The sequence below is a fragment of the Rousettus aegyptiacus genome, unplaced genomic scaffold (assembly GCF_014176215.1).
Source record: "Rousettus aegyptiacus isolate mRouAeg1 unplaced genomic scaffold, mRouAeg1.p scaffold_m13_p_4, whole genome shotgun sequence".
NCBI lineage: Eukaryota > Metazoa > Chordata > Mammalia > Chiroptera > Pteropodidae > Rousettus > Rousettus aegyptiacus.
Window position 1 is genome coordinate 152,487,255 of NW_023416307.1, and position 17,672 is coordinate 152,504,926.

Below are 17,672 nucleotides of genomic sequence, written 5' to 3' on the forward strand. Positions count from 1 at the left end.
CGCTTAGCTGCCCCGCCCAGCCTGGGGATACCCGCCTCCGTGATGCTCAGGGCCAAAGTCCATCCGCACGCTCCTAAGAGCTTTTGCGCAGGCCCCTGGTCCGGAGCGGCATTGGACACCCATCGAGAGGAAAACACCTCCGAGATTCCTAGAGAGGCCAGCCTGGGGACTTGGGGAGCCGGAAGCCCATCCCGAGGCACTTCCTGTCCGGTCATTGTTCTCGCGCCGGTAGGCGCAGAGGTCCAGTTCTGCGGGTGTTCTGCTCCAAAGCCCGCGCGTCCGGCCGGGCCTTTCTGCTGCACACGGTGAACGAGGTTGGCGGGAGTGGGCGCGAATGTCCGGGGCACGAGAGGGGTCATCCCAGGGACGGGCAGGCGCGTCCTCCCCCCACCCCCGACCCCCCCAGTCCTGCCTGTCCGATGGTGGCTCTGTTCCCCATCTCCTCGGAAACCCACCTGCCGCCTACCGGCGGCCTGGTCTGGGGGGAGGTTGGACACGAACCTCCCCAGGGGGGCCTGGTTAACCCCGGGAACAGGGCTGCGCGGGGCTTGGAGGCGGAGGAGATGCGACATTTGCAAATAGGGACAAGACATTGATTGAAAGGGAAGTCTCTGGTGGGGGGAATCAGTGCAGTCTGGGGCTGGAGCCCGATCTGAGTTTGATCAGAATTCTGATGACGATACAGCGGTAGCCCATCTTGCCGTATACACAGGTGAAACGAATGTTAAGGGCCTCCCCTACCTGGTAGAATTAAACTAGTCAAGGAAAAATTAATCCTCCGTAATTAAGATTTGTTGCAGGAATGAAAGTATTGCATTACTCAAGAAACTCAATGTATACAATAAGTTGCCAGTAACGTCAGAAAAAGCATATAATCAATAGCAGCAAAGGGGAGTAAAGTATAGCACTTTTTCCCCAATAAAGCATCTAAAGGAGAATAGAAGTTTTTTATTCTCTTCATAGTTAACGAGGAAGGTAAGATAATTTTATCACAGAAATGTTTTAAACTGGCAGAAACCTGTTGGCATGGCTCTGATAAAGGTGTGATTTGGTGTAGTCCTTTTAGAAGGCGTTTGGGCAATACATGTCAATCATAAACTCCTTCAACCAGTAATCCTGCTATCCTGTTTACACAGAAAAAAAAATGTAACAATTAAGAAAATAAGACGAAAGAAAACTATGTTTAATGAAGCAATGGTTCATAAATAAGGGATGATTAAGTAAATTATAGGTATAATTGGAGAACTATGCCAGAATGAAATAGCTCTGTATGTACTTATATTGAAACACCTACTTAAGAGTATTGTGAAATGCGGAAATTGAGTTTTAAAAACAATGCAGGTTGCTGAACAATGTACATGTGTGATCTAACATATGTTTTGGAAAATAAGCAATGTGCGAAGGTGTACGTACATGGATGGGCACACAGAGAAAAGACTGATAAGTAGACTGGTAACTAATTCTGTAGGTGTATCTGTGTGTGCAGGACATGTTCTGTATGTTTCTGTATAACTTGATCTTTTTTCAATGAGAAAGACAGTTAACAGCACTATAGGTTATTGTGTAGCGACTAAAAAATGATACGTGAAAAATGGCAACATGAAAAAACCTTTTTATCTTAAGAGTAATACTTGGTCTCACAGGACATTTAGAAGAAATGGAAAATGTAAAAATTTTCCTAAAAGAATCTCAAAACTAAAAGAACCTCAAAACTACTTGTAATTACATCACCCAGAGATAACTACTCCTAACATGTTATGTCTAGGCTCTCAGTCTTTTTCGTGAGATTCTTGTGTCCATGCTATTGTTTGTTTATCTTTGGCACTAAAATCTTTGTATTGTAATATTCCTTCTTAAAAAAAAAAAAAAAAAGATGGTGATTGTGAAGATGTGTATCCCAATAGTTAAAAAACAAAAAGTTTTAGTTGTCATAATTGTCAGTGTAGTTGGAGGTTTTCCATTAAAAGAAATATCTTATTTTCTACAATATACAGTGGTTATCTCTTTAGACGTGGACCAGGGGTTATTTTTCTTACTCATTTTCTGTATTTTTCAAGTTTTTACAATAAAAACATTCATTTTATAATCAGGGAAAAAAAAAATATGCTGTATGTTTTGCAGTGTAATTTTTATACGCCCAGGTTCCATGTTTGCAGTTCAGCCGCTTTCATCCTGTGAGAGAGGAGTAAAGCAGACCCCGTGCCGCAGTGGCCGTGGTCTTGGCACTGGTGAAACTACCCAGTGGGCTTTACCTCTGCTCGCTGCTAACAGTGTTTTCTGGTTTCTCAGACAATCCTGGCCCTGGGAAGAAACTCAAGAAGGAACGATTGAAATTTAAAGATTAGATGGGCCTTGACCTCTGCTGGGCAGCCCCCAGCTACAGGAGTTGCCCTGCTAAGCAGAGAAGATGACTGCAGATTTGAGGGAGTCCATGGCCTTGGCCCCTTGGGGCCCAGTGACAGTGAAAAAGGAAGAGGAAGAAGAGGGAAATTTCCTAGGTCAGGCATCCAGCCAACAAGTGCACTCTGAGAATGTCAAAGTCTGGGCTCCTGGAGAAGGTCTTCAGGCAGGACTTGATGGAGCGGAACAGGAGACAAAGGTAAATAACGGTCTGGGAGGAATGAGAGGGGAGAGACCGGAAGACCTCAAGCAGTTTCGGAGGGGACCCTGTCCCTCTGCTTCCACGCCGGAGTCTTGTTGCTTTGCTAAGGCTCTGGCCTTTAGTCCTTTGGAATATGATAGCAGCATTCTTTTCTGATTGAAGTGACATTTAGTACTTTCTTTAAACCGGTGGTTCTCAAACTCTGTTGCACAGGATTACCTGGGAAGCTTTTTATAAAATTGTGATGCCTGTGCCATACCCCGTTTCAATTAAATCAGTATCTGCAGGTGGGACCCAGCCCTAGTTGTAAAAACTCTTTTGGTGATTCCAGTGGAGAGTTTGATAACTCTAACCTATGCTTCTCAAGCTTTAATATGCATGGAGTCATGGAGGGCAGGGGGGTGGGGAGGTTGGAGGGGCTTGTTAAAATGCAAGACAACACCCTCCCCACCCCCACCCCAACTCACCCCATTCAGAAAGCTTAGGGCGTGGTCTGAGATTCTGCATTCTTCACAAGCTCCCAGTGGTGGTGATCTGTCTGGTCTGCGGACCACACCTTGAGTAGCGAGGCTGGACACTATCCTGTGGTCTTCACATTTTTAAACACACCCTTTACCGTCACTAGCCAGATGAGGTTCCCCGCAGCCTCTCTGTAATAATATGATCTTCTTTGATCTTTAGGCTTCCAGAACTTGTACTCCGGACTATCTCCCATGTGCTCTCTTGTCCAGTTAGGTGTTAGTGCTAGAGCGAGCAATGAGATGAAAGCAAAGGGACAGGGAAGAAGGCGGCAGGCTTGTTCCTCCGCCTGACGTGGGGATTCGGGAAGACGGGCTTCCTTTTCCTTTTCCTTTTGTTTTTTTAATGTTTGGGGATTTGAGTTGTTTGTTCTATGTTTCATGGTCTCCAGGAATAGGTATGTTCTCATTTTCTAAAGCCGTCGTCATACCCGAGTCCCCACCTCACCCCCACCCCCCGGTGACAATCCCCTGATAAACCCACCGGTGCCTGCTTGTCTCTAGGGCCAGAACATCTTCTGGGACATGGCGGTGGTCCTGAAAGCAACGCAGGAGGTGCCCGCTGTTTCAGCCCTCGGCAGCTACTCGTTACTAGGGACGCTGGCCAAGAGTGAGATACTGGACACTCAGGGGAACGTGACTTCTCTAGGTGAGATTCAACCTTCTGAGTCAGAATTTGACGATTGGGGTTTCTCCGAATCTTTTCAGAGACTGGCGTTCTGGTCTCCTGGCTTGAGCGACAGAGAATATCGAGGTGTTGGACGTGGCTGGGAGAGCCGGGTAGAGGAATGCTGAAAGATGCGTGTGCAGGGGAATTGACTTCTTTTAAACAGTCTCAGGACGCCAGACAGACACAGGTGAACTCCAGATTCACCTTGTAATCTATTCACTCATGTAGATACATGTCCTCTTCACGTACTTTGTATTTCTCATCGGTTGGAGAAGCTGCAGCAGCTAAAGTAGGAAGGTTCAACTTTTGTGGTGATTTTGAGGAAATGCCCTGGAGGTGTTCTGTTTTCATAGGTAGTTGGACAAATTCTAGAGGATTTTGCGTAGTGGTATCAGCTGGGTCTTCACGGAGGGCAATGGTGGCTGCTGACCTGGTTATTTAAACCAGGACTCGGGGAAGGGAAGTATGTTCTGTACGTCCGACTAGCAGTGGCTGTGGAGGGACGTGTAACTGCGGGTCACGAACGTGGTAGCCGTGCGTCCCGCAGTGTGGAAGCGTTCCCTGGAGAACTCTGACACTCTTTCTATGAAGCTGCATAGTACAGGGCTGAACCCCCGCTCCCCCCCATCCAGTTCTTCAGACATTCGTGGGCCAAGTCACTTTCTTAAGCCAGTTTTGTGGGGAAAGTTAGGCTCTCCACCTTTCATTTTCTTGTCTCTTTTACTTATTCCCAAAACTCTCCACAGCTTCTGTTTCCCGGTTTCTGCTTTTTGTTCCATTCTCTCTGGCGCATTCCGCCGTGTATACTTTTTTTTTTTCTGTTCCCTTTATCAGTCATTCATAGTTTTAACTCCAGCACCTGCACCCATCCACCAGGAATGGCTTCCGTTTTCCTTCTCTGCCTCTTATCTCAAGGCCCTGTTCCCAGCCAGGACGTACCTTTGGGTGCTGCCAGCCATTTGCGCAGCAGCAGGTGATAGTGGGAACGCTGAGCGCTAAGAATTCGGAGAGACCTAAGTGTAGTTGCTGCCCTGCCCGTGATGATTCTGCGACCTTGAGGAAGCCCGTTCTCTCTCTGGACGTCCATTTCCTGTTCCATTCACTGGGTGCAGGATTTGCCGGCTCCCTGTGCGCTAGGCAGGGAGATTGGTGCTGGGGATACAGCAGTGAATAAGACCCACACTTGCCCTGTTTTAGCTCCCACATAAGCGAAGGAAAGCAGTTTCGTTTTGATGATAAAATAATGTAGTGAGCATGAAAGTGCTTTGGAAATTTGGACATGTTACTGAGTTTTTGAAGTCTGGAAGTTTATCTGTAGTTTCCTATATATTATTTAATATTGAATTTATTTAAGGTTATGTATTTTAAATCAAGTTTTTAAACCTTTAAGCATAACTTTATTTACACATCTAAAATATTTTTATAAAAATGAGAATATTTGTACTTTAGGTAAGCCTCAAATTTTACAGGTTAAATATTTGAAACTTTCAAACGTTTAATTCCACTTACGTGCCATTTTTTCATTTTTCTTTTCTGAGATAAGAAATTAAAAAATATGTTAAATTGCAAATTTAGTATCTCTAGTTCTTTAAAACATTTCCAACACCTAAGTAGGCAAACTTACAAGCCTCATAAATAAAATCTTGATAAATACATAGCTTTTGTAAATCTAATGTATTGGACTTACCAATTTAGTAAATCAAATTACCTTTCATATTTTAGAGTACAGTCACCAGCTAAAATGGCAGACTCATAGCATTTTAGATATCTTCTTTTTAAAAAAAAATGAAAGAAAAGTATTTTTCTCTTGAAACCAAAGGAACGATTTCAGAACTTACTGCTGTACTCTAGTTCACAGATGAGTTTAGTTTATTTCTGTACTTATTTCTGTACTTTCCTCGAGTTATGGTAATTCTACAAGATCCAAAAAAGGAAAAATATCATCTGAAACAAACCAAGATACAGGTCCCAGGTTATTGGCTAATTAATCCTCCAAGGAGTTGTGAGCTTGAGCACACAGGATTGGCCTTGATTCTCCTGGGCACTTGAGAAGACCATAGCTCTTACTTCATCCCCGTGATGAAACTGTTAAATAACCTCTTATATTAAGAATTTTTAGGCTACAGTTATACCCAGTTCTAATAATTTTAACATAAAGCATTATGCAAACATAAGGAATTGTTTCTGTAACCGGTTCAGTAGTTCCCATTGGTTTTCATCTTTTATGTCTTTCTAATATTCTAAACCTCACAGAAAGGAAGGTGAGAGTGAGGTCAGGAGGCAGAGTGAGGCTATGACCTAAAGTCTTCCTGGGCTTCGTTCTGTAGGAGAGATGCTCGATGGGGATGGGAGCCCCCAGGTTTAGTGCTGGCGAGCTAAAGGAAAGAAGGAGATGGGAAAAGCAGGAGAAGAGTCATCAGAAAGGAGAAAGGTGAGGTGAGATGTAGGCGATAAAGAATAGAGAACATAAATGAGAAGAGTAATGAATAGCAGAAAAGCAGAAGAGACGTGAAACTATACAAGGAAAAAATCAGAATATTATACACACACAATTTTTTTTAATCAGCACTGGGAGACAAAAGCGATACAGAGGCAGTAGGAGAAGGAGGTAGAGGGGAAAAGAAGAAAAGAAGGTACGAGAGCAGTTAAATTACAGCAGATTAAACAAAGACATCAGAACAGGAGTAGGAATAATCAGGAGAAAATGAACATTACAGGCTTTTTACTGTCACGTTGCGGGCTCTACTGCATCAAGCACTCAGGCGGCTTTTGTCTCCGACACTGCCCTTCTTATCCGAATGAGGGTGGCGGGCTTTCACATCGCCATGGCCCCAGCCAGGCAACCTGGCTGGGCTGTTTCCCTGCCCTCTGTATTGCTTCGTACTACCCTGACCCCTCTGTCCCACCCACTGATCTCGTTGGTTGGAGGGTCACCCTATGCAGTGCTAGAAGGCTGTTTTGTGGGTGCTGGATTCCCCCCTGGCAGTTGCTGCATGATGCTAACCACTTTTCTGCCCCCTTCTAAGCTGACCCCACTGATGGGAGGACCCCTCTCCTCTGCAGGCCTGCCTCCCACCCCCGCTCACCCCCATTCCACTCACCTGGCTATGTGAGCGGGTTTTCCTGAGGTTGGTTTAAGTCCCAAAGGCGTAAGAGGAGTTCTCTGTGCCGACATGGCAGAGTGTGACGCTGGCCGTGTGGGAGCGTGTTCCAGTGTTGGGCGGTGGGCGGGGAGGAGGCAGACGTGAAGAGCCGCGATGCTGCTGACCGCGGGACCCCTTCCTGGCGCCGCCAGGGTTCTGAGACAGTGGGGAGCAGCCAGAGGCCAGTCTGAGCCTCAACACTTCAGGAAGTTTTGGTGTCCTTGTGATACCTTTGGCATTATGGAGCAGGCTATGTCATTCTCACACCTAAAAAGGCGAGCGTTCCCTGACGAGGCGAGGCTGTTTCCTTGACACCAGATGTAAAGCATTTACTCTGTTCACATTCTTCCTTATTCCCTTCTAGTGTTGCTGTCTGTCACCATAGCAACTCCCATCTCCTCAGGTTTGTCTTTGCTCCTGGTTCCTGGCACTGTGGCCCACGGTGCCACTGGTCAGGCTGAAGGTCACTGCAGACACTTGCAGAGCCACTTGCTGTGCTCCATGGCTGTGCTCGGCCATTGACTAGAGAAACTCAGTTAATCCTCTCATGGTCATATGAGATGGATACTGTTATTATTGCTATAGAGATAAGGAAAACTCCTGGTCACATGAGGTGATACTGTTATTATAGCTATGGAGATAAGGAAACTGAGAAGTTAAGTTACTAGCCCAACTCACGCAGCTGGTAAGTGGCAGAACAGGTATTTAAAACCAGGCAGTCTGGCTCCAGAATCAAGTTCTTGACCTCTGCTGCACAGCCCCCCAGCGTTTCTGATGCTTTTGGCCACTGTGGCCCTCTCGGCGTCCAGTGTGGCCCTTTCTGTTCATGCTCGCCCTCTCCTTGTTATCCAGCATCTTCATAGACAAAAGCCTAAGTGGCCTAGATCTTCATTCACAGGTAAGGACTCTCCCGAATTAACTCATGCGCTTTAAGCAAATCCACGTGAAGTGACTAAGGGAAGACAGCAGGCCTGGGGAGGGACTGGGATCCGTCATGACCGGTCTTGTGAGGTCAGTCGTCACACAGTCAGGAGGAGACCTGTCCGGAGACGGCTGCCGTGGCGTGAAGAGGTGGGCCGAGTGTTTCGTGGAGCTAAGTGGAAGTGCTAGAAAGACCGTGAGTCAGTGGATTCTGCTCCAGATGGTGAAGAACCTACAGAGGAGAGGTGACGTGAGGGGATCCTTTCCTTTAAGCCATTTCACAGATGCTGAGGTCACTTCTGACCTTTATGACTTTATTATGATCCTATTCTTTTTCTGGGCCAGGAAAAAAGCTTACATTTGTATTTTCTGTTTGTTTCAGGTGCCGAAACCAAGAACCCACAGTTACTAGTTCCAAAAATCGAGATCTGTGATGAAGCAGAAAAACCCTTCGTGATACCAGGAAGAATCCAGAAAGTTGACCCCCAAGGACCTGAGTTAGGAGAATCCTGCGAAAAGGGGAACATGTTAAAGAGGCAGAGAATAAAGAGGGAAAAGAAAGATTTCAGACAAGTGACAGTGAAGGACTGTCACATACCCGAAAGCTTCAAAGAAGAGGAAGACCAGAAGTATGAGAAATCTGGGGAAAACTTTCCCAGACTTAGTTCTGGCCCCATTAAAAATCAGAAAATCCAGGCCGGGCAGAAGCCTTTCTCATGTAGCGTGTGTGGGAAAGGCTTTAGTCAGAGTGCAAACCTCGTAGTGCACCAGCGCATCCACACCGGGGAGAAGCCCTTTGAATGTCACGAGTGCGGGAAGGCCTTCATTCAGAGTGCAAACCTCGTAGTGCATCAGCGAATCCACACTGGGCAGAAACCCTACGTTTGTTCAAAATGCGGGAAAGCCTTCACTCAGAGTTCAAATCTGACTGTCCATCAAAAAATCCACTCCTTAGAAAAGACCTTTAAGTGCAGCGAATGTGAGAAAGCCTTCAGTTACAGCTCACAGCTTGCTCGGCACCAGAAAGTCCACATTACAGAAAAATGCTATGAATGTAACGAGTGTGGGAAAACATTTACTCGGAGCTCAAACCTTATCGTCCACCAGCGGATCCACACCGGGGAGAAGCCCTTTGCCTGTAACGATTGCGGCAAAGCCTTCACCCAGAGCGCAAATCTCATTGTGCATCAGCGAAGCCATACTGGTGAGAAGCCATATGAGTGTAAAGAGTGTGGAAAGGCCTTCAGTTGTTTTTCACACCTTATCGTGCACCAGAGAATTCACACTGCGGAGAAGCCTTATGACTGCAGCGAGTGTGGAAAAGCCTTCAGTCAGCTCTCCTGCCTTATCGTGCACCAGCGGATTCACAGCGGGGACCTTCCTTACGTGTGTAATGAGTGTGGGAAGGCCTTCACCTGCAGCTCGTACCTGCTCATTCATCAGAGGATCCACAACGGGGAGAAACCTTACACATGCAATGAGTGCGGCAAGGCCTTCAGGCAGAGGTCGAGCCTCACCGTGCACCAGAGAACCCACACCGGGGAGAAGCCCTACGAATGTGAGAAGTGCGGTGCGGCTTTCATTTCTAATTCGCACCTCATGCGACACCACAGGACCCACCTCGTGGAGTAAGGAGTAAAGGAAGCGGAAGACCACCGGGCATCGACCGTCCCCCCGGCTTTCTCCTTTGTAAAAATGAGGCCTGCCGTGTGTCCTTAAAAATAAGTTTTCAGGAGCGCAGCACAAAACGAGCCCTTCAGAGGCCAATGTAAAGAAAACGAATGCTAAGCCCCCGAAGGCAAGGACTTCGTTTTCAAGTGCGCCCTAAGTGGTCGTGTCGTCTGAAGTAAGAAGTGGATTTCTTAGAAATGGGTCATACAAAGCCAAGTGATAAAGATCCCATCTGGGCAAAAGTATTTTTAAACTAAATTTTGTTTTTAAAAACTGGTAATTTCTGGAGCAACAGGCAAGTTGCTGGTATGGGTCTGCCTGATGGAATTCTGAAGCTTCGAACCCTGTGTCCTAGGACTTGGGGTGAAGCAGTGACGAGTTAAGGAGACCACTTTGGGTAGCAGTTCTCTAACAACGCACCCGTGAACATTTATAAGCTTCTCATTCCTTGGATAATTTAAAAAAGTTTTAAAACCGTGTACCGTCTACTGCTCCCTAGAATGGACAGAAGTAGGAAACGGCTGTTTGCTTCATTGTCGCTACCTCACGAACCTTGGTGTGGTAAAGCGCTGGGGACCTGTGACGAGCCTCTTCTGACCATTCCCCAGGCTTCCTGGCCAAGCGCTCGAGGATCGGTGGAGACTACACGCTGGGGCCACAACTGGGCTGCACTCATTCGCTAAGATCCACAGCTCTCCACATAACCCCCGTCCCCAGCGCATTCCATGTGAAGGAGATGCTCCTAACAGCCCCCCTCCCACGTAGAGGACGCAAAGAACCCCGCTCGCCCGGGGCAAGCCCACGTGTCCTCAGCCCCCGTCCTGCTCAGACGCAGCCGGCCAGCGGACTCAGTTTAGGTGTCACTCTCACTTTCCGGATGGTCTTTGGAGGACAGAACGGAGCCCTTCTAATTCTGAGAGGACCAAAGAGGGAAACGAAGGGAGAGGGACGAGGCAGAGTGGGATTCCTGAGGTCTTAATTTGTTGTTATTGTTTTCTTTTCTCTGAGAAGTTCAAAGATAGTGGAGTATGAAAACTTTTAGAAGGATGAAGAAACTGGCTAAGGTAAGACCTTTGTTACCATTGAGCCTTTACTCCTGGAAAATTATTTATAAATCTATGCAATAGGTAGAGTTATGTAATAATATTGCCTTGTATTTATGCAGAACTTTATTCTTTGTGTACCTTCATGTATGGAATCGTGATACCCAGCACTTGTCTCATGCTTTCACGTAGATCATTATCTTCATCCTTAAAACACTGACAGAGGTGTTTGCCCCCTTTACCTGAGAGTGGTCATTTAAAGCAAGGCCTCGTATCAAGTGACAGAGCTAGCTATATATTCAAATCCAAGACCTAGATCCAGATTCTCTTTGTTCTGCCATGCTGCTTGTCTAACCACCTGTAATCCCCACCCAGATCTGTGGAGAGCCTGAGAAAGGGGGACGTAGTCTCATTTTCAGGTATGGAGGCTGAGGTGACAGATTTTGGGGTGTGCCTTAGGCAGTGTGACCAGCAAGCAGCAAGTGTAAGACTGGAATTGAAGTCACCCGATTTCTGGGTCTATCTCCCACTTTCTCAGCATTGCAAGAGATTTATCGTAAGTGCCGTACCTGGTGGTAAGCAGTCCAGTGCTCCGCTCCTGCAGAAGCCCCGTGCGTTTACTGTCTCATTTCTGCAAGACTGCATGATAACAGCATAGTGTTTTGTAGTTTACAGAGCATTTTCACATGCAGGACGCATACAAAAGAAAGCTCGTTAATTTCCCTTTAGTGTTTTTCCCCTTCAACTGTAGTCTTTCATCAAAGCTTCTCCCAGTTTCACTCTTAGTCATAAGACACAAACACAAATCAGTGGGATTCAAAAATAAGAATCAAAAACATCGTACCCTCACAGACCCTTCCTCTGACTGTTCCTATCCCCCTGTTTGGGGGTGGCGAGACCCAGAGAAAACACCACATGGCTCTGCTGAGAGCAGGAACAAGTTAGGGGTTTCCCCCGGCATGATCAGGAAGCTCAAAAGGGAGAGCAGATCTGAAGATTCAAGATAAACCTGACCTTGGCCCACCAAGAAGGCAGCAATATAATTGCCTGAAAGAGATCAGCTGGGAGTTAGGAGCATTAAGGCAAACTGTTTTAGCTTCACATTGTATATTAATCTTCATAATTGAATATTCAGTCATGGATGATTGTTATTTCCTGAATAGGTGGTTCAGAAAAGCTACCCAGGTGATTGTGGTACAAAGCCAGGTTTGGGAATCGGTGACCCAACCTCACAGCACAGCGGTGGTTTTCACCCTTGGCTGCATGTTGCAATCACTGGGAGCTCTTTACAATTTTTTCTATTCCCAGGGCTCAGTATTTTTAAAATTCTGAAGAGGTTCCAACATACAACCAAGGTAATAAGCCACTGCAGTGAAGTGAAGTTTGCGGGTCTAAAATGTGTGATCGAAGGGGGAGCGGTGTAAGGGTCTAGATGTGCCGTGTTCTCTGCGGTTTCAGCAAAGCACCGCTGATGACATTGGCCGCCCTGGGGTCCTGTGCCTCTGCTGACCCTTGGCTGTTAAGATTCTATGACCTAATTTATTTTATTTGTATTCGAAGTGAATATATCAAATATTTATATGAGCACACCAGATTTTACATAACATGCATTTATGTTTCTCACTCAACAAAATGCCTTTTCACATTTCTGCTTGTATTTCATCTCCAGATCTGAGATTCCACAAACCTGCACCCAGTTCAGGAGCACCCCCTCCCCCTCCCCTCCACACATCTTGTGAGCCTAGAGGATTCTAGGCAGATCTTCTCCTTCCCCAGCTAATGACTCTCCCATGCAATTCAGTTCCAGCCCTCAAAAAAAGTTACCATTCCCCTTTTTTTGTACATTTTCTGATAGGGGAGGAATGACTAGCTGTTGACGTCAGAGCTGTCTTCTGGTCTCCTTTTTCTCGGGGCGTCTCCCTTCTCCTTTGGCTGGTCTTGCTGGAAGTGGATGTGAGCTTCGAAGCTCTGTTTTCCAGGTTGTCAACAGCTGTCAGACTGGAAGCTGTCAGAGCCAGGCCTAGTGATGGGCATCAAGGGTAGAGCCACAAAGCCTGTCCTTACCCTCAGATGAGACCGATGTATTATGTGGAGCACAGTGATGCCGAAATGATAGTGAGTACGTGCTTTGGGAGCACGGAGGAGAGAAAACTTTATACATACACACGCGTGCGCGCGCACACATCCTCACCCTCTCTAACACCATTGCCATGAATGATCCAGGCTCAGGAATAAGTGTCTTTGGGTAAAGCTGATCCTTTCCCTGTCCTCTGGATCCCCTCCCTTCCTTGCCTGGGCAGCTGTCCTCCCACATCTGTCGCTTCTCCTCTTGCTTCTCCATCCAGCGTGCTTAACCTTTCCGGGGTGTCAGCCCCTTTGAGAATCTGATGGAGGTTGCAGGTCCTCTTCCAGAGAAATACAGATTGCGCATTCACCTTGTGCTCATCTGGAGGGATATGTGGGCTCCCCGAAGCCAGGATTATATGGGGCCTAAAGTCTCCCCAGGTTATGTACTATTCATCACCAGTGACATTTTTTAAAAAATGAGGTGACACTGAATCTCTAAGGATGTTGCCCAGATAACATAACCCTTGAAATCTTGCTTTTAATGGCTTCCCTCAGCAAATTGTGAGATTATCCAGAACCCAGACTGGAAACCGAGGAGGCTTCCAGTGTATCATTCGTTCATTACAAACATGTTTAATTAGGCACTCTCTTTGTGGCAAACATGGCGCTAGATCCTGGGTGCCAGAGCAAACAAGGTTTGCCAGACACTCCTCATGTCTGTTATGGGGAAATGTCTGATCTCTTAACACAATTTACTAAACTCGTCAGAGTCCCTTCCCAGCCTTCTCTGTCTATTTGAGCGCCCTTTCCTGCAGCCTCAAGGCACATGGTTGCTCTTCCGTGTGCCTTCGCTCCCCTCGTCCTTGGCGCCTGCCATGCCCGGCCTGCCTAGCCTAACCTTCGGTTTCCCGTCAAGATTTGGGTCAGTCCTCATCTCTGGGGAACCTCTGACTGCCCTATGGCCAAGGGCTTATTTAGAAGTATATTTAGAAGTATAGAAGAGCATGACATACATATCCAGAGTTTTACTTTATGCTTTAAAGTGAAAAAAAATCTGAATTCAAAATTATGTATATAGTACACTTCTCTTACAGTGTCGTAACGTATACTATATACTATTAAAAAGTATATAGATGTATTACCTGAGAGGAACAAGCAGATGTTATAAGTGGTTAAATGACTTGTTCATAGCCATACAGATGGTAAGTTGCAGAGCTTAGGCTCAAACCCAGGTCCTATGGATTACAGAATTATGGGTGATTAATAGGTTTGGGTTTGTTTGTTTTCCTTTTTAGTAATTTCCATATTTCCTGTAAGGAACAAGAATTTTATAATCAGGAAAAAATAAATTATTATATTTACATACTTAGTATTGTATTAACTATAAACAATATCTCCGTTCCCCGTTTTCTAAGACGTGGGATGTACCCTGCCCTTTCTCCCTCCCTTTTCCACATTTCTGATAATGTCAAGTCTGATCATTTTTGAAGTCTGTTCTGCAACCATAGTCTTTTTTGCTTTGTTTATTGATTTGTTCTAAAAGTTGAAAATAAACGGCATGAATATTGTCATGACTGTTAAGTGCTCACTGCAGGTGTGAGTAGCATACTGTGACGACAGTTCCTTTTTGAATAGCATTTTGTTTTTACCGAAGGTTCTAGTTGCCTTCTTTTTCTCCTTGTTGCTTCTAGCTCATCCTCAGTTATTTTCAGATTCTCCATCCAATTACTGAGTTGGGTCCCCTTTTTCCCTCTGCATTTCCTTTCCTGAGACCTTAGTGGTCTTTCTGCCTATTGTTCTGTGTCACACTCGGCTCTGTTGTGCCCTGAATTCCATACTTGCTTCTTTCTTCATTTACGTCCTCATTTACTACAGTGCATCTTCAAGTCACTTGCCAAAAAGAATGTAGAAGGCAAAATGGTTGAGTGTTTATATATCAATAACTCTTTCTCTGCCCTCACACTTGACTGGTAGTTTGACCAGCTCTGGAATTCTAGATTGAAAATTTCCCCAGAAGTTCGCAATGTCTATTTCTGACCTGATTCTTACTTCTTCTACAGGCATTATATAGTATTTCCGTTACTGTGGTCTGTTCCCCACCCCTGTGCCTGGAAGCTTTTAAAATCTCCTCTGTCTTCCCCATGTACTCAGTTCCCTAACGTGCTTAGCGGAATTTCTCAATTTAGTGACTCAGGTACTTCTATTCTTGGAAATTTTCTTCTGTTCTTTACGTGTCAATTTCCCCTTTCCATATTTTTCCCCATTTTTCTTTCTGGAATTCCTTTCAATCAAATGTTGGACCTTCTGGAGTGATCCTCAGCTACTTTCTGTATTTTCATTTCCTTGTGCCATTTTCAGGGAGATTACCTTGATTATTTTTCAGCTTTCCTAGTAAATTCTTTAATTTTATTTTGGTGGTATAACATCTAAGAGCCTTTTCTGTTTTTTGGAACATACTATTCTTATATTGGAGATACCTCTCAAATCTAAGTTTCCTAATTAGAAGTTTTCTTAAAAGTTTCTTCTGTCACCTAAATTATGCCTCTGCCCGAGTCCTTTTTTCTCTTTGTTTACTCTCATTGGAGACTCTCCTCAGATAAGTCCTGATTCTTACTGATACACACATCCTTAGATCTGTGTGTCTCTGTATGGAAAGCCCAGTCGAGACCTCTGTGAGAGTGGGATTTGCTCAGTAAAAGGCTTCCCTCTAAAATGAGTGTAGGGAGCAGGCTGTTTCCCTGGAAACCTCTAAGTGCCCAAATGCAAAGATCTTTTGTCTGGCACTTACATTTCTTTAGTAGAGACTCTGCTGATGTTTTCATCTGGGGATTGGCTGCTTTAAGTGCTTCTCCAGGAGTGAGAGAGAAGGAGGTCAAGGGTTAGTACAGACTTGGTTATTGCCCTTAGTTTTAGCCCCACCCACCATTGTACCTGGGGTTTTCAAGCCCCAAGTCGCTCTGGGGGTTGACAGGGTGGCGCAGCTACCTCCTCCTGTTGTGTTGCCCTCAGCAGGTGCTCCAAGCTGTTCCTCCCTCCGCCCAGCTTTCTCAGTTATCACTTCATCCGCTTTCTTCCAGGAATTTGTTCCCCTATCCCATCATTATTTATACATTTTAAACCATTTTAACCCATTGTTTTAGAGGAAGCTCAACTATCATAAAAGGAATGTTGATAGGCTTTGATATAGTGGTGCCACTTTTAGAAAGCTATCCTAAAAATGAATATTTTGACAATATATACTTCCAATGTTATTTTACATTGGAAACAACCCAAGTGACCAACAATAGGAGAATGATTACAATATGATAGAATATTATGTGACCACTAAAACATAAAGAATATTTAGTGACCTCATAAATGTTCATAATATTCAATGAAAAGTACAGAAATACAAAATTAAAGGGTTTGCACAAAGAGCCTGGTTTTCTTAAATGTACATGCATAGTAAAGACTGGATGGAAGTAAGTACATCAAATGTTAACAGTGGTTACATTTTCCCACATTGTCTACATTTTCTAGAGTGAGCCTGAATTTTTCATCATCAGGAAAAGGTAATAAAAGAAAGATCATGGCGTGTGCAGAGTGGTGAGACGTTTTTGTGGAGTGGGTGTGGGAGCAGAGAAAAAGCCCTAACACCAGGCGAAGGAACCCAGCTGCGAAATGTGTGTACCCCAGCATCTGTTGACAGCTGTGGCTGGAGTGTGGAGGTGAGGCTGGTGAGGGGAGAAAGGAGTCCTGGAGACCTCACAGACAGCTTTTGTCAGAGTCCAAGAGAGACCATGGGATTCTAGCCCAGTCAGTGGCAAAGGATTAGAGCAGGGACAAATGGAATGAGCTGGCCTTTGGGGCAAGCACCAAATTCCCAAGTCAGAAGTCTGAGCCTCCACACCCTGGTGAGACGTGACCTATGATAAATGGGTCCTGAGAAGCCCTGGTTTCCTTGGGGCTCTCTGGGGGAGCCCTGTGTCCACAGTGGCCAGCACCTCTACAGTGTTGGAGGGCGGGGGTCGTAAAGATGACGGAGTCCCTTGCAAGCCTACAGGAAGGTTGTAACCACCCAGTCGGGGGCTTCTGTGTGCCATGCACCAGGCTAAATGCTCTTTATCTCATTTAACCCTCACTTCAGGAAGGAAGTTCTCCAACCCCAACTTTAAAGCCAGTAATAAGTCAGGATTAGAATAACTCAGGCCAAAGCCTGTGCCCCTTTCTCCCAGGCTGCCTCCTCAGTGTGTCTCCATCTAAAAAGTGTGGTACAAAAGCAAACAGTGAAGACAGCCTCCCTCCCAGCCCAGAGTACTCTACGTGGGAGTACCCCCAGGGAGAACCGTGGTAAAACAAAGTCTTATCTTCCAGAGAGTCCACACAGTCTGCGTATCCCCGATTCACACAAGCTTAGGATACACTGTCTACACAGCTTTTTCACCTGTGTCTTGGAGCTGGTTTTACAATAGCCTGTAAGATCTACCTCATCTTTTTTTCACTGCTGTGCGATCTTCCATTGTGTGGCTGTCGTGATTCATGGAGCGAGTGCCCTGTGGTAGGCATGTGGGTTTTTTCCGTCTTTTGCTACTGCAAACAATGCCATGTTGAATATCCCAGCGCACTCTCCTTGGTATGTGTGCGACTTTGTCTGCAGGATAAATTGATAAAGGGTAAGTGCATTTGATATTTTGATAGAAATTGCATTTGTGGTTGCCATATGTATATGAAAATGCCCGTTTCCCTGGACCCTCTATAATGATAAAGTTTTGTTTTCTGAACTGAAATGAAAAATGCGCTCATGTTTTACATTCAATTATGAGTGAAACTGGCTGTCATGTCTTATGTTTAAAAGCCATGTGTTGTTTTTTTTTTTTCTGTGAACTGCTTGTTCATGTTCTTTAGCAGTTTTTCTGTTGGGTTGTTGATCCTTTTAAGAATTGATTTGTACAAACCATAGTAAAGAAATTACTCTTATCTGCCATATGTGTTGTAAATATTTCCTTTAACTTTTGCCGTTCGGATATTTACAATTTAATGTCAAATCAAAGACTTCTC

General features: G+C 45.3%; 1 protein-coding gene across 3 annotated transcripts; it reads left to right on the forward strand.

Moving 5' to 3' along the window:
• The first annotated feature begins 174 nt into the window (after positions 1 to 174).
• Positions 175 to 17,596, forward strand: ZNF35 (zinc finger protein 35). Of its 3 annotated transcripts, none has more exons than XM_036218877.1 (4): positions 175 to 305; positions 2,290 to 2,599; positions 3,625 to 3,769; positions 8,237 to 17,596. In XM_036218877.1, exons 2-4 carry the CDS (start codon positions 2,408 to 2,410, stop codon positions 9,484 to 9,486), a joined length of 1,587 nt encoding a protein of 528 aa, XP_036074770.1. In that variant the 5' UTR covers positions 175 to 305; positions 2,290 to 2,407; the 3' UTR covers positions 9,487 to 17,596. The 3 variants fall into 3 exon arrangements, with proteins under 3 accessions (XP_036074770.1, XP_036074768.1, XP_036074769.1); XM_036218875.1 differs by having other exon boundaries at positions 182 to 314; XM_036218876.1 differs by lacking the exon at positions 175 to 305 and adding an exon at positions 358 to 975.
• The last annotated feature ends 76 nt before the right edge of the window (positions 17,597 to 17,672 follow it).

What these genes read in the sequence shown, in the direction of transcription:
- ZNF35 (XM_036218877.1), top strand. Translation starts at nt 2,408, where the DNA reads ATGACTGCAGATTTGAGGGAGTCCATGGCCTTGGCCCCTTGGGGCCCA. An exon ending in GAGCGGAACAGGAGACAAAG is followed by an intron (nt 2,600 to 3,624) that starts GTAAATAACGGT and finishes GCTTGTCTCTAG; the next exon opens with GGCCAGAACATCTTCTGGGA. An exon ending in GGGGAACGTGACTTCTCTAG is followed by an intron (nt 3,770 to 8,236) that starts GTGAGATTCAAC and finishes TGTTTGTTTCAG; the next exon opens with GTGCCGAAACCAAGAACCCA.